Here is a 25,130-nt window from a genome sequence, read left to right as displayed (position 1 = left end):
TCCGCTTTCTCCCTCGCGCCGCGGCGGCGCGCGCACCCGCCCTCACGCCCCTTGTCCCTTCCCACCCGGCGGCGGCGCGGACGGCGGCGGGGACGGCGTTGGAAGCCGGGCGCGCCGCGGCTCGCACGGTAAGGGCGATGCCCTGTCCCTGTGGCGGGGGCGGGGAGGCTGCGCGCCGCCCGCCCGGAGCCCCGCGTCCCCGGCGCTCGGGGGTGGCGGGGCGGGCTCCGTCCGTGCGTTCGGTGGGCCCGAGGCGGCGGGAGGGGCCGGGCGGCGCGGCCACCGTCCACGGAGGTGCCGAGGGGGGCTCGCCAGCGGCGGGGCGCCCGCTTGTGCGCGGCAGCCCTGTCCTTCGGGCCTGAGCGAGCGGCCCGGGCCTGCCGCGGGGCACGGGCGGGGTTCGCGGCCCCTGGCCGTGCCCGTGGGGGCGCGCCCCGTCCGGCGGGACCCCGCGCTGCCGGCCTGGCGGGGCGAGCCGGCGGCTCTCCCGTGCGGGAGCCCGGGTACGGCGGGCGCCGCCGCGGTGCGTCCCCGGCAGCCGTCCCGCGGGGAGCCGCCTCTGCCCCGTCCCTACGGCGGCGGCTGCTCGGCCTGGCTTGGCGGCACGTCGGTTTGCTCGGGGGTTGTAGGGGGAAGGAACGTAGCGAGGGCTGGCCCTGGTCTTCCCGTTCGTTTAACGCCCTTTCCACCGGCTTCCCTGGCGACTGGGCGAGGTTGTGCCCTTTAAAATCGTGGTGGTTTAAGGAAAAATAACTTGGTAAGTTGGAACTAAAATTTCCTTGGAGTTATGTAACTCCCAACTGATGCTGAATGCAGATCAGACTGAGCCGGTAGTGTCACTGATCACAAGTGTGCACTGTGGTCAGTGTTCCAGTTTTTTTGTCCAAAGTGAATATAAACCGTTCAGCAGCACAGTGTCATAGAATACCTTTTATTGAAGTGTGCTTCTTTACGTTATTATGTTTATTGTTGTGGCTTTTAAATTGATTTTGACTTCAGCATGTGCCCCAGCTTCCAAGCACGTATGTCTTAGAAATAAAATCTGAACTAGAAAAAAATAAAAATGGTAAGTTACTAAATTATTTTAGACTCAGTGAACTCTCCCACAGGAATTAACCTTGAGGAAATCTGTGCTCTTTTACTGATAGTTAGAGGAGATGATTGTAGGACTTCTCCCTAATCCATACAATTTAACCACTTGTTTCAAGGAATCACTTTACTGGGCTTTCTGGTGAAGGGTAATTTTTCAGTCTATTGTGTGTACTTTTCACTGGGGTCATGGGAGGTTGGAATACCCTAGGCATTCGTTTTTCTGAAGTGAGAGAACCTGTTGTTTTTAAGACATAGGAGAAACTCACTAATTTCAAGATGTCATCAGTCAAACGCTTGGTTTATGCAGTCATCCATTTCTTGAGAGAGCAGAGTCAGATGGATACTTTCACTCCAGATGAGCAAGAAAGCTTGGAAGGTAAGTGATAAAGGTGCTAATATATATATGCATGTATAATACCTACACATGTATTAAATTGCTAGATGTATTTTATCATAGAAAGTAACTGCAGTGACCTAACTGAAACTGCCACCAAATATTATCTGTGAAGAAGATCATGATCTTAATGTTTCTGAGATTATTAATTTTAAAACATCTCTCATTTTTAAAATGTTCTAAAGTTACAACATGTGTACTACCTTAAGCAACAGATATTTTGAATCACAAGTTAAGCACTGCTACAGTGCAGACTATGGTAATGATTGTGTACGTGTCCCACAGATTTTTGCCTGCTGATTCCTTTTCTCTTTACTTTTATGTTTGGTTTCTTTCTGCATTTTGTGTCTGATAGTAGCTGTGCTGGCCATGGAGGAAGTAAAACAATTACCATATATTGGTTTTGGTATATGGGAAGAACTCATGATAAAATAAATGCTTTGCATTTCTTTTTCACCTGAATAATGATTCCAAACAGTGCCCGGTAGTGAATTCATTTTCAGTACGGTATAGTTTTTATTATACATCCAGGTGTATCTATCTGTAGACGTAGCTACAGAAAGAGCGACTTCTGTGTGTATTCCTCTTTTGACACACATTCATTAAGTCTTTGTAACTTCATAGTGTCTGTCTTTCTCCTTCATACTGCTCTTATTCCTTTTCCCTAATTCCTGGAGACATCATAGCGGGTGGTATCACAATGTAGAATTAAGCCAGAGAGGAACAAAAAGTCTTAATTCTGCAGTGAACTTTTTGTAGTGTCTATTTAAAAGACCTCTGCACTGCTTCAGGAAGTCTTTGGTTGTAACACTCAGCCAGAGGAGGAATTTGGAAGCAAGAGAGTGAAGTCTAAGACCAGCAGTGCAATAAACAACATCCAGGCAGTTGATCACTGAGTTATCCGCAGTCTGCGGTGTAGAGAGTAGCCTTCCCTGAGGTGCAAGTCAAGTCCTGCTTCTCAGAGGCATAAACTTAAAAAGATAAACCTGGGGTGTGCTTCCTTCCAGTGTCTATTGGTTTTACAGTGTAGTTGTTCACTAAGCAAGAAAGAGACATTTGTATTGTGATATTCAAAGGATACTGCCAAAAGATTTTGTTTTACATCAGAAACTGGAGCATTTTGTACATTTGAAAAGTGGTAGTCATCTATGAATTTAACCTGAATTGGGTTATGATGATGTTCAGCTATGAAAGAAAGTAATGTTTTTTGAACTCACGTAATGAGAGATGAAGAGTTCTCCTTTTGCTTTTATAATAAAACTGATAAACAGTGGGTTATATCTGAAAATTTACCTGACAACCTGTCTTAGACCAGCCTTAGCCAATGTCAATACAAAAGAATCAGTTTTAAGATTCTGTTTTCTGAACAAAAAATATTGTAAAACCTCAGCTGTGCTTAAATGGTGATACAAAATTTACCATTTTAATACAGATATGGAATCCTAATTTTAAAGCTGTACCCTGCCAAAAGCATGGTACCATATGCAATGTGTTAAAGGATAGGAGATGGGCATTCTGAATAATTGGCTTGTTTTAGTTGTGCAAAATAATCTTTAGTGCATGTGGAGTAGCAGTAGCCCAAATCCCACCCACTGAAATGTTTAATGTTAGATGGAGGTATAAGGGATGAAAAAATTTGACTGATGTTTTTCGTTGGTACCTTGTGTATCTACTTGGTGCCTCTGAAAAAATAAAACACTGTATGATTAAGTGTCTATGCCAGGAAGTGATTTAAACACTTCCCGTGCCCCACAAAACACACAAGGAGTTAGAACATTACAAATAAAATTGAGACTTTATCAGTAGAAGTCTAGCATGTATTCAAACCCCATTTATATTGATAACCTGCATTCTGTATGTTTGAATCATATAGCAATGTCAATGGTAGTGTAAATTTCCTGTAGGGATTTTGTACTTGCATGATGAATAAAAATGCCTTGTTTTGAGAAAGCAGACTAACTGGAAGGTAGACTGTAGAAATATACTCTCCTGTAACTTAGGATCTAGAGCAGCGGTCCAGATTTCTGGTAGTTAAATATTCAACTCTGTTCTGTGAACTAGAAACTTCTTCCAGGTTACATTTTAGACAGTGTATATTATGGCAGTTATTTCTCTTTCCTGTTTACAGTTTCTTTTTCTTTTTTATTTCTTGTCTATAGCACCTGTTTCTGTGGGATTAAAGCAGAAACTCACTACAACATGCACAAGGCTTTATTTTTTTTCTTACTTCTAAGATCAATGTACTGCTATGAATTTCTCTAAGGCAGTGTTTTCAAAACAGTGGAATGCATCCCTTAAGGCAAGGGATGCATGTAATGCTGGAGATGGGGAGCCTTATTGTGTAATCTGAAGCAAGATGACACCAAGTACTAAATGGACCTTAACAGCCCAATTAATGTTGATTATTCAGTGATCAATATCCCTCATATCTGCTATGATGCCTTGATGTTGCTTGCAACTTGTGCTTGGACAGCAAAAAAATCTGGAGCTATGTGACACTGGGGATGCTGAGCTGGGCTCCAGCATAGCCCAAGTGCTCTTGTCAGGTAGTAGGTGTTTGTGTGAGTCCCAGCTGTTCAGCAGGGAGGGAGGTATCTGTACTGGTTTGCAAGGTGGTCAGCACAAGCTTCAGCAACTGTGTAGGCCTCTGAAAGTGTGTGTGATGATGGAGATAATAGGGAGAACATATAACTTTGGCCTGATTTGGAAATCAGACACAGGAAAAAACTTAGATTAATAGCTCATGTGGTACCGCAAGTCTTTCCCAGCTTACTGATGATATTGAGCTTGCAGCAGTTGACAGTGCTGCACTTTGGTAATGGGTTAGTGAGATGCTGGCAGTCTAGTCTCTTGAAATACTTTTCAGACAAAACCAAATCTTCAGTCCTTTGATTTTACTGGGGTCAGGTTTTTATGTCACATTAAAACAAGTTAGTTTGTTGGTCTTGTCACAACTTAGTACACCTTCTGATTTGGAAAAGTTTCTGGTTTGGCTATGTTTATTTTTACACAGGTTTCTACTGTTGACTTGCATGTTAACTAGTGGTTATTATTCTAATCTATGGATTCATCCCGTAAGAGATCCTAATTTTGTTATACCTGTGATAGATAAGATTGTAAGGGTTATAAACTCCATTTTTCAGTTAAAAGATAACTGTGGGAGTTCACTGTAACAACTGATTATTTCATGGAAGTGCTTACCAGTAATAATACCATACTCAGAATTGTTTTGTTTAAGCATAATTTGCACTGCTGCACTTTGCAGGAATCTCCTGTATGAGAGAGTTTGTTCTCGCAGTTTTAATGCCTTGAGAAGGATAAAGGAAGGATTTGTATTTGAAATTGATACAAAACTACAAATGAGGTGAGGCATTCAGGAAAGGGAACGCCTTTAGGTCAAAATAAGTTTGAGGGGAAAATTGGTAAGTATACTATGGCAAGTGGCTTCCTATGAACTTATATAAGGAAAAACAAGATATGCAGTTCCACTGATTTTATGATAGGCTTGGTAATAAGTATTATTAACATATAATTCAGAATTCAGCATGAGTGCTTGCTTTACAAGAATTAAGTTTTTCTACATATCAGTAGACAAAATGCTTTAACCCAAATGTTTCAGCACTCTTATTGGGTAATTTAGAACCTGGCAAATTGATACATTTTTAGCATTTATAGGTTATAGGCACAAGTTGAGTGCATATTTAGCAAAGTATTAAATTGTTGCATGTTATTAACATTAATTTTGTATCACACTTGACTCCTTCTGAATAATGTCTATTCTATGTTATCAGAGTTTTCTGAGAAATGACGTCTTCCAGGTTTTACTATTCAGTTTACAAGTCTACTTCTGCTTTTCTCCCAGTTGTGATGTAGAAAACAGGGTCCTCATGTTGGTGGTACTGTCATTAACTTTCAGTAATTTTACTTCTTTAATTTTGTGACAGGGTTCAGGTTCATTATAATGTAAATAAGAATTCAAATTATATTTATTTTATTGATATTGGACTGAAATTAAATTTAAATTCTAAGATTCAGGTTTTACTGATCCTTAATGTGAATTCAGCTACTCTTGGTTATCTATAGTTCGAGTTAAAAAAGTAATTTTTCTCTTCAAACTAGGCTTTGCTTCTTTGTTCCTCCTCAGTTTTCAGTCTAAAACATTTAGATGATATACTTTAATAAAAAACTAGATTCCCAAGATGATAGGGAAAATGATAGAATTCGAGATACTATGATTAACAGAATACATATATCTATATGAATTGTATATAATAATTTATCTTCTTTTGTCTAAAAACATGTGAGCACATTGAAAACTTAAGTTAGGTATTTGGATCTACTTTTTTTGTAGAATTACTTATTGTGAGTGTATTTGCATTATTGGAGGTTTGGGAGGGTTGTTTATTCTTTACACAACAGAACATGTGAAAGGATAGTGCAGATATTTTTTTTAAAAAAATAGGATAAAGGCTTGTGATTAATGAAGGTAAGGAGTAATAAGTATCTTGCATTTATTCTTTACCGTAAAGGGTGAGCCATATTCTTCCAACTGTTATGGCACACAAATATGTGGCAGTTGTGGTGTTTTGCGGTGAGGCATGTGACACATGCATAGTTGTATTACAAATTGTGGTGCTTTTGTTAAATACTAATATTTTTATGTTTTGAAAAAAGATACTAAATGATTGAAATAAAAGTTTTAAATTGGTTTAAGAATAATGGCTGAAATATGTATGGATTCTGTGTAGCTTATGCCATTTTTCAGCAAGTCAGTTCTGTGGGGATAAAGTCATCTCTCTTTATGTTCCAAAGACCTGCTTTTACTAGCTGAATAAGGATGTGAATCACAGCTTTATAAATGAATTAGTGAAATTACACTTCTGTTGAGAAACTAGTGAGTTTTTTATTGTTTTCTTCTTCCTTGTAAGTTGCAATTCAGTGTTTGGAGACTGTCTTTAAGATTAACCTGGAAGATACTCATCTTGCACCTCCACAGCATTTGATAGAAATGTTCACAAATTCTTTTCACAAGGTAAGAATTTAATTTAGATTCTAGAGTTACTCTGTGAATATGTGCTAAGATTTTATATTGTATACACAACCCTAAAGTGCTGTATAGGTCAAGACATCATGGAAACTTAAGGAAAACATGAAAAAAATGACATTTCCATAGAAGCTTTCAGAATAAGAATCTTTTGGGGCAGTGGGAAGAACTGACTTCAGCTAGACAAGGATAATTCCATACAGAAAATTACTATGCACTGGATGTCTCATTCTCACTTGAAAAAATTTATCCTTCAGGTAAGCATTTTGTAGTTCCTAGGGATAAATATCTGCGAAGTGCTTGAGTTCATTCGTAGTTTGTTGATGCTTCTCATTCCCTTCTGGAAATAACTTAGTTGTTCAGTTTTAAAAATATGTCCATGAACACCAACCTTAAAATGGGAACTTTAAAAATGTGTGCTAATAATACGTGTTATTTGGAATCCCCAGTACAGGAGGCACAGGAACCACCAGGGTGGCAAATAGGAAAGTCAGAACTAAGAAAATCAAGACTGTAGAAATGTATCAGCTCTCTTCCCCTTGACTTCCTTAAAATGTGTGGTGAGCCGTAAGGTTTTTTTAGTAGTAGAAGGCAAGCTATCTTTCTCTTCTAAGGGTATTTAATGATGTTTAGTTCTTTCATACTTCCTGTGCACTACAGAAAATCTGATTGCTTGTTGATACAATGCTGCCCAGAATGAAAGAAGTTTTTAATAAAATCAGGGCTTAAATTTTAATGAAAAAAATCTTGGATTTATTTACATACAGAATGACATGCTGCCTCTCTCAGATTCTTTACCAGAGGATGTTGAAAAGGCTGACCAACTGAAGGATGAAGGTTTGTAATAAACATAGGAATAAACATCTTATGCTTTTAGTAAGATTTTTGAGTTAGCATGGGTAGTGATAGTATAGCAGTGGGGCAATACACACCCTGCACAAAAACTTCAGCTTGTATTCTCTGGTGATTGTTGTGTTGTAAGAGGGCTAAGTGATTTGCTCCATCTGGGGTTTAAGAAAATAGTCTATTCTCTCCCTTGCTCAGGAGGTTGCTTAAGAACTAAGGGGTAACATGTGAAGTCCAGGGCAATGTTCCTGAGTAGTAGAAGCTTTAAGGAATGAACAGTTACTGTTCAGTATACTGTAGATTTCTGTTTGTCCATGGAATTGGTATACAAGTTTCTACTTTATATTGAAAAGGCTGTTTGTTGTCAGATTATGTACTAGCTGAATATTAAAACATTGGTTAAAAGCTGACCCAGCTGAAGCCAGTAGAAAAATCCTTGTGAAATTACTAGGGTTATTTCACATATGGGAAATATTTTGTGTGCTCTATAAAAACTGCAGAAAAGCCAGTTGTATATTTTCCCTTTGATAGGTGTTACTGCTGTTACGTGAGGAAAAGCAGCTGTACTGTAGAAGTCTTCACTAATGCTACTCAAGAAGGAATCCATTTCGTTTATAATCCATTTATTATAAAGAAAGGGAAGAAAATAAAGGCGTGTAGCACTGATAACTGATATGAAATGTTATCAGGTGGATTGATGCTTTATAGATCATATTTTTTATGACCCGTTAGATTTTAAGATATTTGAGTTTTATAGAAAAAATTAAGTTTCTAATTGCAAGGCAGATGTAATCCTCTCAAAAAATTCAGGATAATGATGTGGAAAAAGTTCTAGGGTTTTTGAGAATGAGTTCCATGTCCGTTATCTTAAAGCTGGTCATCTGTAGTCATGAATGCAGTCTGTTACCACCTCTGAAAGTAAGTTTTCCTAATTGTTGAAGTTTCTCATTAGCTCTTCAGTTCTAAGGATAAGAGTTCAAACAAAGTTAGGTCCCAAGCGAAAATTAGTTTGTAGGTTGTAATGTACCATGCAGTACATGCTGGCTTTTCATTTTGCTGTCTCTTAACTGTCAGCTCATGGAAAGTGAAGAGTACCTGTAGCACTCACTATAGTTATTGGACTGTAGAGATATTCAGCGCTTCCCAGGTGTAGGTGTTAGAGCAATGCCTGTTTTAAATCTGTGACTGTCTTTTCATCTGGCAGTCCACAGGACTGAGGAAATGAAATTAAAGTGTGCTATGTGTTAGTTTGTGTGTGGCATTACTAAAGCAATTCCATGTCTGAAAAAACTGGAAGGGTCTAAACTTAGACAAAGGGCCATTTAAAGTGTCAGCTATCAGGGCATTAGTAAGTAGTTTGGAACTGCTTGAAATACCTCTCGTTAATTTCCCATAATAAAATCAAAACTGCCTGTCTTGTTTTCTAATGCTGATCTGTCATTAATCCTCCTCATTTTCACACATGTAATATCTATCACGACTATCATTCTTTTCAGTTATGAGTATCTTCTGCCTTGAGTTAGGGAGATAAATTCAATAACTTGGGGAAGTCCATTTGACCTGTATCTTCTGTAATAATGTGATTCTATAACTATGCCATTTCCTCATTTCTATCGTACCTTACCAACATAACTTCCCTTACCTTTGTAGCCACCAGCCTGCTCCACTTCAGCTCTTAAATTAGTCCTAGGATTTGTAGAAATTGGGCAATGAATGGCAAAATAAAATCAGATTGCTGAATTTTCTTTATTGGTTGCTATAAAACCAGGAAGTAATGTACCCTCCAGACTTGTAAATACTTGAATTTACTTGCCTACCCTTGCGTATCACTTGACACTTTGGCTTAATGTAAGCTATGTAAGAGCACAGATTATGTTCAGGTTTGTATAGTATAACAGTGGCTTGGCCGGAAAAGATCTGTGTGTTACCACAGTATAAACTGTAACAATAGGTAGTATTTTCATTATAGAGGGCACACATTCAAAAGTATAACCATTTGTGGTTTGTTTTTTTAAGAACTTTTGTCTGGCATTAAAATAAAATATTACTGTTGCTTCTCCTTTTGTCCTGAATTGCTTAATCTCAGCAGAAATTGTGGGTCTGGCTATTCTTCTGTTTTCCTTTAGCCAGTTTAGATCTGGAGAGAGAGTGCAAAAAAGGTGCCCACTGATACTAACTCCAGTTTAGCCCTGTACCCCAAGTCATCCTTAGGTCAGAGCAGTATGGAAAATTCTAACTTTGATAGTCGATGGCGGTTTTGTTTTAGAGAAAGGTTAACTGCTGCAATCTTGTTGAGCGCAGATAACTTGCAAGTCTTTCATCTGGTAACAGTATTTAGTGTACAGACCTTTGCTTTAGATCAAAGGAAAGATGTGTAGATAGTGGGCCTGTTGAAGTGAGACACATATGGTTACATTCTGTGTATATGTTGAAGGTAGACATGCAATTACAGTTTCAGTTTGCTTTCCCACTGACAAGGATTGCTGACCGTAAGTCTAGTATATCACTATTTGGAAGAGGTGATTTTGTATTACTTTGATGATACTTAGTTACTTAAATCCAGTTTTGTTTATTAAGCTCTCCATGTTCACAACAAGTATAGTTGTTTTCAGTTAGTACAGGCACCTAGGACTGCTTGCTTCACAGTGGTTTGCTTTCTGTCGGAGGCAAAATGTTGCACTGAGCTTTTCCTGTGAGGTGGATGGAGAACTGGCTGAACAGCAGAGCTCAGAGGGTTGTGATCAGCAGTGCAGAGTCTGGCTGGAGGCCTGTAGCTCATGGTGTTCCCCAGGGGTCAATACTGGGTCCAGTCCTGGTCAGCTTACTCATCAGTGACCTGGATGAAGGGACTGAGTGTCCCCTCGGCAGGTTTGCTGATGATACAGAGCTGGGAGCAGGGGCTGATACCCCAGCAGGCTGCGCTGCCATTCAGCGAGACCTGGACAGGCTGGAGAGTTGGGTGGGGAGGAACCTGATGAAGTTCAGCAGAGGCAAGTGTAGGGTCCTGCACCTGGGCAGGGACAACCCCACGCACCAGCACAGGCTGGGGCTGACCTGCTGGAAGGCAGCTCTGCGGAGAAGGGCCTGGGAGTGCTGGAGCACAGCAAGGTGCCCATGAGCCAGCAGCGTGCCCTGTGGCCAAGGTGGCCAGTGGGATCGTGGGGGGATCAGGAGGAGCGTGGCCAGCAGGTCGAGGGAGGTGATCCTCCCCCTCTGCTCTGCCCTGGTGAGGCAGCACCTGGAGTGCTGTGTCCATTGCTGGGGGCCCCAGTTCAAGAGGGACAGGGAACAACTACTGGAGAGGGTCTAGCAGAGGGCTACAGAGATGGTGAGGGGGATGGAGCATCTCCCTTCTGAGGAAAGGCTGAGGGACCTGGGCCTGCTTAGCCTGGAGAAGAGGAGACTGGGAGGGGATCTTATCAATGTCTACAAATATCTTAAGGGCGAGTGTGAAGAGGCTGGGGCCAGGCTTTTTTCAGTGGTGCCCAGTGACAGGACAAGGGGCAACGGGCACAAACTGCAACACAGGAAGTTCCACCTGAATATGAGGTAGAACGTCCTTACCTTGAGGGTGACCAAGCACTGGAACAGGCTGCCCAGAGAGGCTGTGGAGTCTCCTTCTCTGGAGATTCAAAACCTGCCTGGATGCGACTGTATAACCTGCTGTAGGTGAGCCTGCTTTAGCAGGGGGTTGCACTAGATGATCTCCAGAGGTCCCTTCCAACCCCAGCCAGTCTGTGGTCTATAGAAACCTGTTGACTTATCCCTTCTCTTGCTTATTTTGGGAGAGAGTTGAAATATTTTGCCAAAATACAAGGAAGTCAGTGAAAGTCTATAACTTTCCTGGTAATTTCTTGACATTTCTGGGAAAGCAGTGCTTCTGTGTGATTTAGCAGTCCAAAGATCTGCAGTTGCAGAACCAGGGACAATCTTAGGCTTGGGCACTCTGTACTAGGACTTTTTATCTACTACTTTGTGATTGGGAAGGAAAGAAAGTACTGGGACTGCTCTGTGTTGGTGAAGAAAGAATGAATAAGATATCATTTGTTTTGAAAGACCTTACTTTAGAATTTTCTTTCCATAGAAAATTGTATTTTTCTGTTTTTTCACTGGACATTAAAAATATGAAATATGAAACTTTGTTATAGAGTAGAGGTTCTGAGGTTTGTTGGTGAGAAATATTTCTTCTGAATCATTTTAGATTGCCTGTGCTGTACATACTTCTCATTATCTTAACGATTGAGTTCTGTAGCTTCAGAAAAGTGCTTAGTTTTGCTTTTGATTTTCCATGTTATATGAACAGTTAAAAGCAAGTTGTTGGGATATGTGAGAAAGTAAGATCAAAAAGGAATCAACATACAGCCTTTTGGATTACAAGGCTTGCAAAGACAGTTAAGACTGATGAATCTATATTAGAGTGGAACTGCAATTACAATTACACTTCTCAACAAAGTTATCTTTGCTTAACAGCAGAAACTACCGGGAAAGTTTAAAATAGCAAAATGAGAAGGGGAAAGTTTATGGGGTGGACTACAACGTACATAATAAACTTTATGGACATAGTAGATATTTTTATGTGCATTATTCCATGGCAATTTTATTCAAATTATTAAAATGCAATCGTAACTACCATATATAGATGCTGTAATGTGCTCTGTATCTTTCATACACAGCACTGTTTCTTTTAACCACTAAAGAGCTTTTTATAATGTATTTCAGGTAATAATCATATGAAAGAAGAAAATTATGGTGCTGCAGTGGATTGTTATACTAGAGCTATAGAACTGGACCCAAACAATGCAGTCTATTACTGCAACAGGTAAAATAAAAACAATACACAGTCTTCATTCCCAAACTTCATTAACGTTATTCAAAGATAAATTGTAAAGTAGATCAAAACAGCACGACAATATGAAACCCCCACTATTTAAAAATATATCATGTTAAATTTACAAAAGATCCAAAGCGGAAGTGAGCTCATTCAGTGTATCTCTATCAGTGAAAGGTGTGATACGGGCTTTCAAATTACTTGTAACACTTAAGATCAGATTTTTGTGAGTTAAATTGTCTATATTAAATCATAACATAGGCTGTGCTTCCCAGTTGAGAGTAGTAAGAGCCTTTTTTTCTGATGTTCTAGTGACTCAGCTGCCATCTCTATCTCCCCTAATACGGACTTTCCCTGGAAAAAATATCATTGTAGGAATACCACTTTGGAGATTTTAAGCGTTGTATAAATACACAGCATTTTATGCATGACCTCTTGAAAAATAACAAGGCTGCTGCTGTTAGTTTCATTGTGAAGTTTCATAGTGAAGACACAGTGACATGGGAGCATGTGAAGTCTGGAAGTGCATGTTAACCCAGCAGCAGAAGTATGCTCTTTCAGTATACTACCCAGAAGACCAGCATAAGAGCAAAGGCAGTATAGTCTGTGAGCCTGCTGGAAGCAGCCTGCCTTTAGAGCAGGGGTCCTCAAACTACGGCCCAGGGGTCCGGTACGACCCCCAGGGCCCTCAGTCCGGCCCCCAGTATTTACAGACCCCCCTGCCCCACCCCCGCTGGGTGTTGGGGGGGGAAACCAAGCAGCCGCACATGACTGCCTGCCACTGCATCCGCGCGCCAGCCCCCTGGTTAAACAGTTTGAGGACCCCTGCTCTGGAGCCACTCTGCTCTACACTCGTCAGTGCCCCTGTTACCAGAAGGATATCTTGACTTGTTGTCATTCTGGCCCTGTGGCACTATACCCAGTGGATTTTTCTATTTTTGAGCTGTGCTTCCATTACTGCAGAATTTAGTTTGTGATAAATACAAGTGAAAGATTCAGTGTTTCATGGCAAGCATAAAGAGAAAGAAAACGCAGTTTACTTATTTTACATCTTTCAGATGGCAGTTCAAAGTGTGAATCATTTATTTTCCTTGAGAAAAGTTATCACATAAGTGATTTTAGGTATAAAATGGAAATATAAGACCAGATTCAAAAGCCTTCCAAAATCACTGAAAGTTTCCTTAGTAGCATGGGCTTAAGCACCAAGTCTGTAATCAGCAAAAGCAGAAATACTTCACTCTGTGTGCTGTGTCATCACATACCACATTTCTGAGGACCAAAATTAATCTTGATGTCAGTAACCACAGTATTGTATGAAGTTATTTAAAAAGACAGTTGCCTGGAGTAATGCAGTATTTGAATAAACATAGGCCTTATTCTTATCTTTCTTAAGCTAGTTTGGGAGCAGTGGAGATGTATTGCCTTCAACAGTATTGCTTTTTACTCACACCAGCGAGAAAAAGAGAGACCTGAGATGCCCTAGAAGTTTTAACTGCCCATATAAATTTTTTGTAAATATGGAGAAAACATTTTTTGTTCAAACACATGGAGATTAAGCATGGGAAATTTCAATTATTAACCTGTTCCAATGTCCTTTTTAATTTGGGCAAGTCTCTAATATTGTTGTATAAAGGTCTTCAGCCCTTAGTATTTGTCTTGTATAGAGATGCAATTGTAGTGTAGTAATTCCGAGATTATTGAGAAATGTTACCCTGATTTATGTTGCAAGCATGAGCTGCTGGATGAAAAACTGAGCAGCGAAAAACCACAGCATTCCTCTGAATGGCAATAAAACAGTACTTTTTGCTAGAAAATGCTAACTGTATAAAAAATATCTGCTTAAACAATGATTTTATGTAAGTTATTACTTCAGAGTGTTACTTGTAATAGGATTTATGATGTATTTTATGTATAGTCATATGCTGGTTCTAAAACATAAGAACTATTTATCTTTTGTGTCCTCAAAGGGGAGTGCATGTTCTCAAAAGCACTAGTCTAGCAATGGACTGAAGCACATACTTAATTCAGAACATGAGCTTGTCCTACTTGATTTGAGGAAAGCTGAGGCATTACCTAAATAGTGACTTTAGTCAGTAACATTAAACGTGTCTGAAGTTAGTCATGGACATGTAAATATCTAAGCTTGGGTTTTTTTCCTTTTATTGTTTTTCTGACAAAGGTGTCTCACTTCCCTCCCATCTTCCTCTTAGGGCTGCTGCTCAAAGTAAGCTCAACAACTACAGCGAAGCAATAAAGGATTGTGAGAGTGCCATAGCAATAGACCCAAAGTACAGCAAAGCGTATGGGAGAATGGGGTAAGCTAATACAAATCTGAGTAAACACTGAAGACCCAAGTGTAAATCACCGTAGATTTTCTGAAATAAGTGGAGCTAGGTTGTTTTATTTAGCTGACATTCTTATTCTGAAAATGTAGCAATTCTTTGGAGAGGACCCTATGAGGCTGTCAGCTTCAAGTTTTTGATTGTGGTTGATCTCAGCATTTTCATATCAGATTTCATCATTTTGCATTTTTTTTCTTTCAGTTTATCAACTTTGCAGATTTAGTTTAGAAAGTTATGATGTATTTTTTCTACCTCCTACCTAGTTATGAATAACCAACATTCTGCAGATGGAACAGTGTGTTAATGATGCTGTTAGAGAGAATTATAAAAAAGTATTGGGGCTTCACTCTAGCAGGAACAGAGGCTTAACTTTTCTGTTCAATAGGTCTTTGGAAATAGATGTTTTAGCAAGCCTAAGCCATGTACCTTTGGCAGTTTTTCTCAGTCATGTCTGAGAGATTAACTGTATAGCCTCTTTTGGCAATGGGTCTGATTAAGTGCTCTCTGAAAAAAGTGTCAGGAATGCTCTGAATGAGATACCTACTTGAGTGAAGAGCCATTCTTCCAGGATGTGTAGCTTTGCATTTGCAATAATCAAACATATTGTGGGTGTGGGCTGAATGCTGCATAAGGCTTCTGAGGTTATATCTACACTAGTAAATCAAAAAATGCTTCAGCTGGCACAAAATGGCCTGTGTCCATGGTATTAAAATCTAGTTTGTAGTGTGGAGCGGCCACATCCAAACTGCCTATTGCTAAATTATGTTGGCTGGTATTAAATTCTGAACCATGCCCCAAAATTGTCTGGGATAATGCTTGTTGGCCTGGGACAAAACCATGGCAAGGGGCATTTATTTAAGACCAAATATGATGGAATTCTATCACTTGAAAACTTTCAGTGGTACAGTTTTACTAATACAAATGTAGCCTGACTGGCTTTTAAGATAATTCACTCACTTTGAAACTTTAGGGAATATTGAATTGGTTTTGTCCTATTTGACTCTCTTCAGATTGTTTCTTCATATAGCACAATCCAAGATTGCCTGATTTCAGTGAAATGGAGGGAAGCTACAGGCTGATTTAACTGGAAATTGGAGGTTATTTTAGAGTTCTGGGTGTAAAACCAGTGTGCCTTTTGATACACAATGTAAGTGGGATCATTCTCAGGCAATAAAGCTTCTCTTTTTGATTGTCTGGTTGTTTTCATAGAGGATATATTTTGAGCTACAAGCCATTGTTAACTCAGCAGATGGATATGGTAATATTTTTGGCATAGGCTGAATGAGGAAACAGTGCTTGCTTAGTAATAACTGAATAAAACAAGTGCAGAAAAAAGTCTATATGACAAAGCTGTGTTTTCTGATTGCATTATGCTGGCATATCAGTTTTTCTCAAGATTTGACAGAAACTCTTTACATGTCACAGAAAGATACAGAAGTGCCACAGAAATATGCACAGATGGGAGCCAGGTAGATAGTTAAAGTAATACTTCCAGCATGACCCTGAGAGGGCACTTGTCTGGGTAGGAATTGTGAGCAAGGAAACTGCTGCCTGCTCTTCTGACTTGTGCTGTGTTCCAAGAAACAGAATTTTACATACTTTCCTTGTAAAAAAATGCAATTGCGACACAGCAATGCCAAATTGCATTTCTTGTCTGGTCAGAAACTATTCTGTCAAGTCAATAGGCCAAAAGGGGAATGTTGGTGGTTTTTTTTACGGGAGTAACGGTGTTAAGAGAGAAAGCATCGATACTACATGGATTCCTCAAGGAGCATTGTTGGAAGCTCCTGGAGTTTCATACTGTTACTGAGCTCATCATCACCGAGAGTGATGACTGTGACTGATGTATCTAACGCACTCAGCTCTCTTGCCTGAGTTAAAAGACTAAGGTCTGTTAGTGGGCATTAGCACAGGCTTATCAACCCAGTCTGTGTAGCAATGGCCTGTGTAGGATATACCAAAGAGAGCCTGGAGTACTAAATAGTGAATGTGAGTTACACAGATCTTTCACAAAATGTAGAGAAAGTCAGTTTAGTTTTGTGGCTGGCATAAATTGAAAATACAGTAGAAGCAGACAGACTTGAAACTGCAACCAGGTGGACTTCTGGAATAGCTCGAAGAAAGATGATGTTTTAAATTTGAAAGCAAATAATGTTTCAAAAGTAGTAGATTTGTCCTGTGCTGTCCTGAGCTGCTGGAGAAGAATCTTTTTCAAAACATTAAGCAGATTTCCCTGAATCAAGGGTTTTTTACAGTACCTTAGGAATGTTGCTGCTATCCTGTAGAATCCATTGTCAAGCTGTTGAAGTAAAAGATCTGTAAGGAGAACCTTGTGCTGATCCGAAGACAAAAATCTATTATGCTGAAATTTGTGGTTCCAGTATTGGGTTTCTTGAAGCTGCAGAACTCACATTAAGGGTATCTTTGCCCTACTTACCCATGCTATCCATCTGAATAATCTTTTGGAAGGACTGGAGGAAATACTTAAGAGGAATTCCTGAGCTTATGCAAAAAGTCACAGATGTTGGATCCAGTTGTGCTTTCAAATACAGACTAAATCACTTGATGATACCAAGGAACTTTTAATGAAACTTGTATATATATGGAACAGACAATGCAAGATGAGTTCTTGAGGGATCATCTCTTCTGCAAAAACAAGTGCTTACACTAACCAGTAGAAGCTTTAACTTAGTGTTCAAGCTAAAAATTAGTTGTGAGATGCTGTTTTACTTAGAACAGAAGGTATCATTATCTTTTGATGGTAATTTATGTTCTACCCAGGATTTCTTTATTTCACATTAGGTTGGCTCTGACCTCAGTGAATAAATATGAAGAAGCAGTTACCAGTTACCAAAAAGCACTGGATCTTGATCCAGAGAATGATTCTTATAAATCAAATTTGAAAATAGCAGAACAGAAACTAAGAGACATGTCCAGTCCTGTAAGTTAGCTCCGTATCTATTTATTTACAATAGTTTTAACTGGGATTTTGTAGGTAAGCTTATCTTCAATTGCAATTTGTTTGTAGACTGGAACTGGACTGAGTTTTGACATGGCAAGCTTGATAAACAATCCTGCCTTCATTAGCATGGTGAGTGTATTTCAAGCTTTACATTATACTGTTTTAAAACTGAAGTTCTAAGAACAACTCTTGTTTAATAGCTCAAGTAATTTTAACGCTTTTTATGACTACAATGATTTCATTATACTGAATTTAAATTTTCTAAGTCATTTTGCACTGAAAACAAGAAGCGAAGCAGAAATCTCCTATAATGCCTGTCTTTATTTCCAATTGTTTCTATCTTACTTATGAACAACAACATGCATAGATTAGCTACGCTGGTTTTGTAGATGGCACTTGTCAACAGCATGGTGAAAATTTCTGTTCTACATGTAGCAGTTAACAAACACAAAGAAGTCACCTCTGAAGTGAATAGCAGTTGATTCAGATGCGGTCTTCCCAAGACTAAAGTAACTCTGCTTGGCGAGAACTACCTAAGAGACCCTTCTGTTCTTACTCTGTCAAATTATCACTGACATCCTTAAGTGCACAAAACTTCATGCCATGTGCAGACAATGAATATAAATAACATATAGTGCATTCCTTTACTTCCAGTACAATGGCAAATGGTGGCTTTGTCCCTCTGTAGTTTTTCTCCAGGCACCGCTTTCTTAGCTAAATGGTATTAATTAACTTTGAAGAATGGAATTTAGAGAAAAAATGCAAAAAATACTTATTTCCTTTGACAACTCAGTTAAAAGTTTACTGCCCCTCTGGTAGCTTCATTAAGACAGGATGTTTCAGTCGGTGCTTCGGTGTAAAAGTGCACTGTATGCAAGAGAGATCAATACATCTGGTCTGATACTATGGTCACAATAGCAGAGATGGTAGGCAAGGAAGAACCGAGTGCGTTCTCTGATGGCTTTAGTAATTAAATGGCACTGGAACTCTGTGTACCACTGCATTGGCCACATGACTCAGTCTGCATCTGTTCAGAGACAAAAGATGTACTCTTCAATATGGAGCTAACTATGGGGAAAGGATTTTTTCCTTTATTTCCAGAAGATGCCTGGTCAAGTGGATAGAACACAGGGCATTCAGCCAGGAACAAAATAATTATTTTCCTGTGGCGTAGTTTTTGTCTTTAAGAAAAAAACCTGACTCACTGTCTGACCTCAAGATGGTTACTTCTACTCTCCATTTTGGGCCCCTAACCTAGATCAGACTTGTTACCGATGGAAGAAAGACAAAAAATCCTGTATTACCCATAGAACTGACCCGAATGTGGCATTTTATAGCCAACTGTAGACTCAAGAATAAGAGTTGGTTTATTTTTGATATATCTATGTAGACATATATTGATCATAAAATGAATATTGTACATATTTGATTTTTGTAGTACATTTAATAAGAAAGTGAATAAGCAGATACTGCATTGTGTCTGTTGATCTTGTGTTCATACAGACACTGATGTCTGTAGGAATTATGTTACTAACTTTAAAACATCCCCTGGTTTATTCTATAGTATCTGTCTGTATACAGGCTTACACTGTGGTAAACACAATATAATTTTTGAGGTCTCTTATGAATGAGAAATTTAAATGAACTTACAGTTACTACAAAGTAAGAAGATAGGCAGTTACCACAGAACGTACATGTTACCACAAAAGCATGCCACAAAGCAAGTTCACACACGGGTTTACTCTGCAATATTTTGTGGCTTTAATGTTAACAGTTTATACCTAGTAGTAACAGTAGCTGCAAAACTGATTTATCCAAGCCAGGAATCAACAAAATACAGACCTTTTTCCAAAAAGCCCAACAGAAAACCTTTGTCTTTGGAAGTTGTGGGTTTTTTTCTCCCAGTATGTGTTGGGTTTTTTAGGGGTTTGGTTTTGGGGTTTGGTTTTTTTAGGGTTTTTTTTTAGTTTTCTGGTACTGGGTTTTCATGTTTATTGTAGTCTTGTTTTTCATGTCTGACTCGGCAACCACTGTTTTTTATCTAACATGTAACAAATCGTCTCAGCTTCATATCCTTGAAGCAGTGTTGGTCTAATAACTGGTCTTGCTGGGGACCATGCACCTCTGTGCACATAAACCTAGGTGAAGTCTTAGATAAAACAAAGAATACAGCATGTGGGTTTGGGTGGTTTTTTTCTCAGAGTTTCCACAGTGATACCTAAGTAGTAAATGTGTTATAATTTCACCTATATATTGTCTATTCTAGGCAGCAAGCTTAATGCAGAATCCTCAAGTTCAACAATTGTAAGTATTAAAATGGAGCATCATTACAACAAGTCTCTTTAGGGGTTTGAATTAATAAGAGAAAAGGTGGATAGCGCTGTATTCCTGAAAATGTAATTTTATTTTTGCTTACTGTATGTAAAACTACTGCAGGTTTTTCCTCTTGCAGTTTATTTCCTCCCAGCAATTCAAAGAAGGAACTTTTGTTTATTGCTTACTGTAAAGGTTCCTGCATACCCTAATGCCAACACTGTGCTAACTGTTCCAGGATGTCGGGGATGATGTCAAACGCCATTGGTGGCCCTGCTGCAGGTGTTGGTGGCCTGTCAGATTTGTCCAGCCTGATCCATGCGTAAGTAAGAATCGTATAGTTCTGTTACATTTGTAGAAGCATCATTGTGCAACATCTGTTTAAAAGGGATAGTGTCAAGCCAGTTATACTGTGGCCTATCCTCATTGTATGCCTGATTATTATTAAAACTGAGAACTTACTTTCCACTATCTTGTTTGCTTGCTTTGTACATTTCCATCAACTGGAATGACTGAACTTCGTGCTCAGTTTCACTTTCTGGTTCTCATTGACCGTTTACCTTCTAAATGCCACTTAGTGAAAATGCCTCTCTAAATCTTAAGTACAGGTGCTTTCAAATTGTGTTGATATTTACTACCTGACATCCCAGACACTAGTTAGAAAAGCTACAGATTTACTTAGCACAGGTTGCAACAAATTCTGCTCTGGCATCCCTCCATTTAGCTGAGGAAGGCTTCAAGGAACTCAGTATCATGAGGAGCAGCTCAGGAAAACAGGATCCAAAGCTTTTATAGCGCAACAGTAATCCATCTGGGAAAAGTCTGCACAAAAACATACTATTTCCTTATATGACAAGACCTCTTGAAGGGCATACAATTTTACTTTATTTCAGCATTCTAGCCAGTTTCAACCTATTTTTAAGTTTTGCGCCTTTAGGGCAAAAACTGTATGTGTATATACATGTATACACAGACAGGAATGGGACCTCACAAAATCAAGGGCTGTTTTCACAAAAACCATGTGCTACACCTAGATCTGTGAAAATGGTGGCTCTCCTTCAACCTGCACTGTGGTTTAAAGGAGTCTTGATAATCTGCTACTTGGGCAAAATGCAGAAGTTACAGAGAAGCCTTGCCAGGCTGTTCACAAAGCAGTATGATTTACTTGCTTTTTCTGGTAAACCAGTGTTATGCTTATCTTTTACATGGAATTAATCTTACCTATTAATTTAACTCTTTAAGCTACAGTTCTTATGGAGATGGATCTGTCATTATTTCAGTCATACAAGACATAATTGTATGCCTACTTTCTACTAATGATGTCTTGCTCATAAGTACAAGTCAGCAGCAGCACAGTGTGTTTCTGGAGAAACTAATATAAGGCTGCACTCCAGCTACAAGAGTGGTAATCTTAAACAACTACAATAGATCCTCTCCAAAAAAAGGGAGCAAATCACTGCAGCAGATTTGTTGCTAAATTTTAGTTTACTGAGTATAGTAATGCTTTTTCCTTAGTGTTACTAAGTAGTAGTCCTAAAGAGTGAAAATGAAAAGCTGATAATCCTGTCTGGAGAGACTTTACCTAGATAAAGTCATAATGCTACAGCTTTCCTGCATAGTCTTACAATGTTATCTTTAATCTTAACTTGCATATAATGCACCTTTCAGTTGTATTGGGATATCCTGTTTTCTTATAAATGCTGCTTGTCAGGTTTTTTTCACATGTTGATCTTAAAACTGTTCGACACAGGGGGCAGCAGTTTGCACAACAGATACAGCAGCAGAATCCAGAGCTCATAGAGCAACTGAGAAATCATGTCCGGAGCAGATCTTTCAGTGGCAGCACTGAAGAGCATTCCTGACTTAAAGGAAGCATGTGAATTGGAATGGTATATAACCCTAAAATGCATACCATAGTTAGTAGCAAAAGCACCGTTGTAACTCTTCTGCTTGAATAGAAGACAGAAAACTCTTTGTGCGTGTTTGAAAACAAGAATAAATCTGTTAAACAGATCTATTGCACATAACTTGGAACATATCGTTTATGTATAGTTACTCCTCTGAAAATTAATACACTAAATAGGTGTTCTATTAAAATCCCTAAGTACAAGTAATTTTCAGTATGTGCATTAGATTGATCTCCAGGGCTACTGAGTAGGGAGGAGTTTTGTAGTGGGCTGATCATGCCTAACAGTTTAATTCTAAAATCCCAGTGCAAAAGGCATTTATTGTTATGGAGAAAATCGTTATGGCTGACTCCCTGTCAAATACTGAAGCAACAGGCCCATCTGATATGCCCCCTTTATAATGCCCATAAATTGGTGTTGGAGTATAGAGTGTGACTTAAACCTACTGCTTGAAAAGTCTGTTTCTTTAAGTCTGTGGAGGGGCTGTCATGGGTAACTTTGAAATATTTTTCAACTTCATTGGGCAGGAAGGAGGGAGATAAGTGCATATGAAGGAGTATCACAAACTGTAGGAAAAGAGAAGACACTAATCCTGAGCAGAATAATACACATAAATTAAAGTGTGACTCAGCTTGGGATAGGAAAAAGCATTAAGAAGTTTTAGGCTTTTCTACTGCCATGTATACCCTCAAATCATGACGGTAGCCCTGGAGGTCAGCATTATGGCACTATTTTCCTAGGCGTGGCAAACTGTATTACATTCCATATGTATGCAGTATTTAATATAAGCTTAAAATTCTTAACTGTAATAAGCTAAAACTGATCCTGTGACTGTACAGATAACTAGTACTGAAAATTGATCAAAAAATAACTGCCTCAGAAAGGATTCTTTTTCTATTCCTGTGTGATAAATCAATGGTTTAAACAATTATGTTTTTTTAATTTTCACCACACATGTCTATATTAAGTGATGGTTATATATGGCCAAGTTAATTTTTTTTTTTTCACTCTATGGTATTTCTGTTCTTAACCCCACCTTTTCTTGCTCAGTTAATCTTACTCTTTCAGAGACCACTACTCTTCTGTATTTTTATTATGTTGTGGTTTTTTTATTCTGCTTACTGTTCACACTGCTTTCTGGTACAAGGCACACTTGTTTTTACTCCAGGGAGGTTCTCAGCGCTCACAGTTCTTCTTTGTATATCCAAACTAATTTGAGGAGCCTGCTTTGATTCCTAAGACAATGTGATCTCTGCTGGCCAGTAAGACTGGAGAAGGCATGTGGTAGAGTAGTAACAGACTCCAAAATGGAGAAATACAGAGGAACTCCTAGACTTCAGGCTTTATATCTGATTTACCTTGTGGTCAAAAAAGAGCACTTCTGATAGAAGCAAACACAAATTTTGTGTTAAGTCACATACTTGACTAACATATGCTAGTTGCACATCTATCGTATGATTTTTCCCTTATTAAAATGGGGGAGAAATGCAGCTGATCCAAGAAGAAAAGACTCGGAGAAAACAAAAAAATAGGAAATACGTATTACCACCTGTTGAATAAAGAGGTAAAGCTTAACAGAGCAACTTAAACAACTTTGAAGACATTTCATACTTTATTCAATAGAGCTTGCCCATACGCAGCATTAAAATGCTTTTTTAGTTTCTCTATATGGCTGCTGTAGCTGCCTTTTTGAGGCTGTAAAGATACTTAAGCTTTACATTAAATAGATTTCCAAGTAACAGCTTCTGATATAGCACCTCATGACAAAGAAAATACTTAACAGGACCTTTTTTTCAGAGGTACCTCAGATCCTGAATCTAATCCGTTCAAGAAAACTGCTACTTAAGTTGAGTTACATGTAACAGTACTGGATACAACTTAAAAGAAAGATCAATGCAGGCTGTAGAGGGGCTACAACTACTGTACAAACACTGCTTGTAGTAGTGTGTTGTGTCAGCAGAGAAATATTGCTCCTGGTATTTCTCTTGTTAAAACTTCCCCATTCCCCTTAATTCTCTTCCATATTTTCAACTGTTCAAAGCAAGTTTTACTGACTTCAGTAAGGAGAACTCTGAAATCCAGAGTGGAGTGCAAAGCACTGCAGTATCTGTCTCACTCAGTTTATCCTTACTGTATGATGGCAGTCTTCATGTGGTCGGTACCTTTCTTCTACTTTTTTTTTTTTTCTACTTTTAAGACAAAGTGTCAAGATCCTCTCGAGATCTCCTTACAAACTACAAAAATTTGATAATATTCAAAGACTGGCTGTAGAAGTTGTACTGTCAAGTACAAGCCCTATAGATTACTGGATTTATGGGAGAACTATCCCCAAGATTAAATGGGATGAAGCTTTGGTGAGTTATCTGAAAACTACTCTTGAAATAATCTTTATTGAGTGGTAACTTTCATTTCACATACTACAATATTGTCATGTCTAGGTTTTGTTCCAGGACAGATATGTAACCAGAGTATTTATTAAAAATACTGATGGCATAAGCTAACCCTTAAGGAATGTGCTACAAATGGCACAATACTTAACTTGCAAATGTTCTTTGCTGCTTGTATATTAACAGAAAAGGCTTTATAGCCTAAATAAAAAACAGTGAAACCAATAACAGGAATTGTCATTACATGCTTTTCCATTGAAACCAGGAACAGAGGGATCATTTATGCTAAAGTATTTTGCCTTGAATAGGCTAGATTGTTTCACAGTCATACTATATCTTAGTCACAGGGTGAGGATGGGATCTCTTCCTGTGTAAAAACTGCACTTTATTTTGCACTAAAATTTTTCATCCTCCTAGATCAAGTAGTAAGCCACTATGCCCATAAATACTGCTTTAATTTAAGGTCAATTGCAGTTTATTATTTAACTGAGCAAATATGCATTTAATACCTAATAGGTTTTGTGTCATTACTGTTCTATCAGCGTAAGTGTGATAATTGTTAGAGAAGAAAATGTTTTGCACTCTTAATTGTAAACTCCTGTAACCTGCTTGCATGGAAGTATATTCTTCTAACTATGCCTAATTATACAACAGACCTAATGAAATATTCAGCTTAGAAATTGTTGCAGTTGCACTTTCAGTTTTGTAACAAGTACAAAGTAAAATCACTCATGCATACTGAGAAAGAACTAAAGTCTGCACCTTGGGATTCATAACGCCGTTTAGGGCTACAGAATGTCATACTAGTAAAATGGAACTTGTCTACCATTTCTGTATCTCTCCTACCTCTTATTACCATATGGTTACATCTCCTTCAACTTGTGTAAGTTTAACTTGAAAACAGATTATAAATAAAGTTATTTACTTTTTTTGTCTGGATAGTTGTGGGTTTACTGTTTTAGTTTGCTGATGTACCTACAGTAACAGGTAAACTGCATAATACATGTTTATTTAT

At 38.8% G+C, this 25,130-nt stretch overlaps 1 protein-coding gene across 1 annotated transcript; it reads left to right on the top strand.

The window, feature by feature from the left end:
• Positions 1-11: 11 nt before the first annotated feature.
• Positions 12-25,054, top strand: SGTB (small glutamine rich tetratricopeptide repeat co-chaperone beta). Its single transcript, XM_055699070.1, has 11 exons — positions 12-128; positions 1,342-1,468; positions 6,415-6,518; positions 7,298-7,367; positions 12,096-12,195; positions 14,415-14,519; positions 17,349-17,487; positions 17,575-17,637; positions 19,775-19,812; positions 20,060-20,143; positions 21,572-25,054. The coding sequence occupies exons 2-11, from the start codon at positions 1,369-1,371 to the stop codon at positions 21,681-21,683; spliced, it is 915 nt and encodes a 304-aa protein (XP_055555045.1). The 5' UTR covers positions 12-128; positions 1,342-1,368; the 3' UTR covers positions 21,684-25,054.
• Positions 25,055-25,130: the final 76 nt, after the last annotated feature.

Source organism: Falco cherrug, chromosome Z (genome assembly GCF_023634085.1).
Source record: "Falco cherrug isolate bFalChe1 chromosome Z, bFalChe1.pri, whole genome shotgun sequence".
In the NCBI taxonomy this organism is placed as follows: Eukaryota; Metazoa; Chordata; class Aves; order Falconiformes; family Falconidae; genus Falco; species Falco cherrug.
The sequence above is the reverse complement of the archived record's forward strand: the minus strand, read 5'-3'. Positions and strand labels throughout refer to the sequence as shown.

Bases quoted from the DNA above. Each gene is read 5' to 3' on its own strand.
- SGTB (XM_055699070.1), top strand. From the start codon at position 1,369: ATGTCATCAGTCAAACGCTTGGTTTATGCAGTCATCCATTTCTTGAGA. The intron at 6,519-7,297 runs GTAAGAATTTAA...ATTTACATACAG, and splicing joins TCACAAATTCTTTTCACAAG to AATGACATGCTGCCTCTCTC. The intron at 12,196-14,414 runs GTAAAATAAAAA...TCTTCCTCTTAG, and splicing joins GCAGTCTATTACTGCAACAG to GGCTGCTGCTCAAAGTAAGC.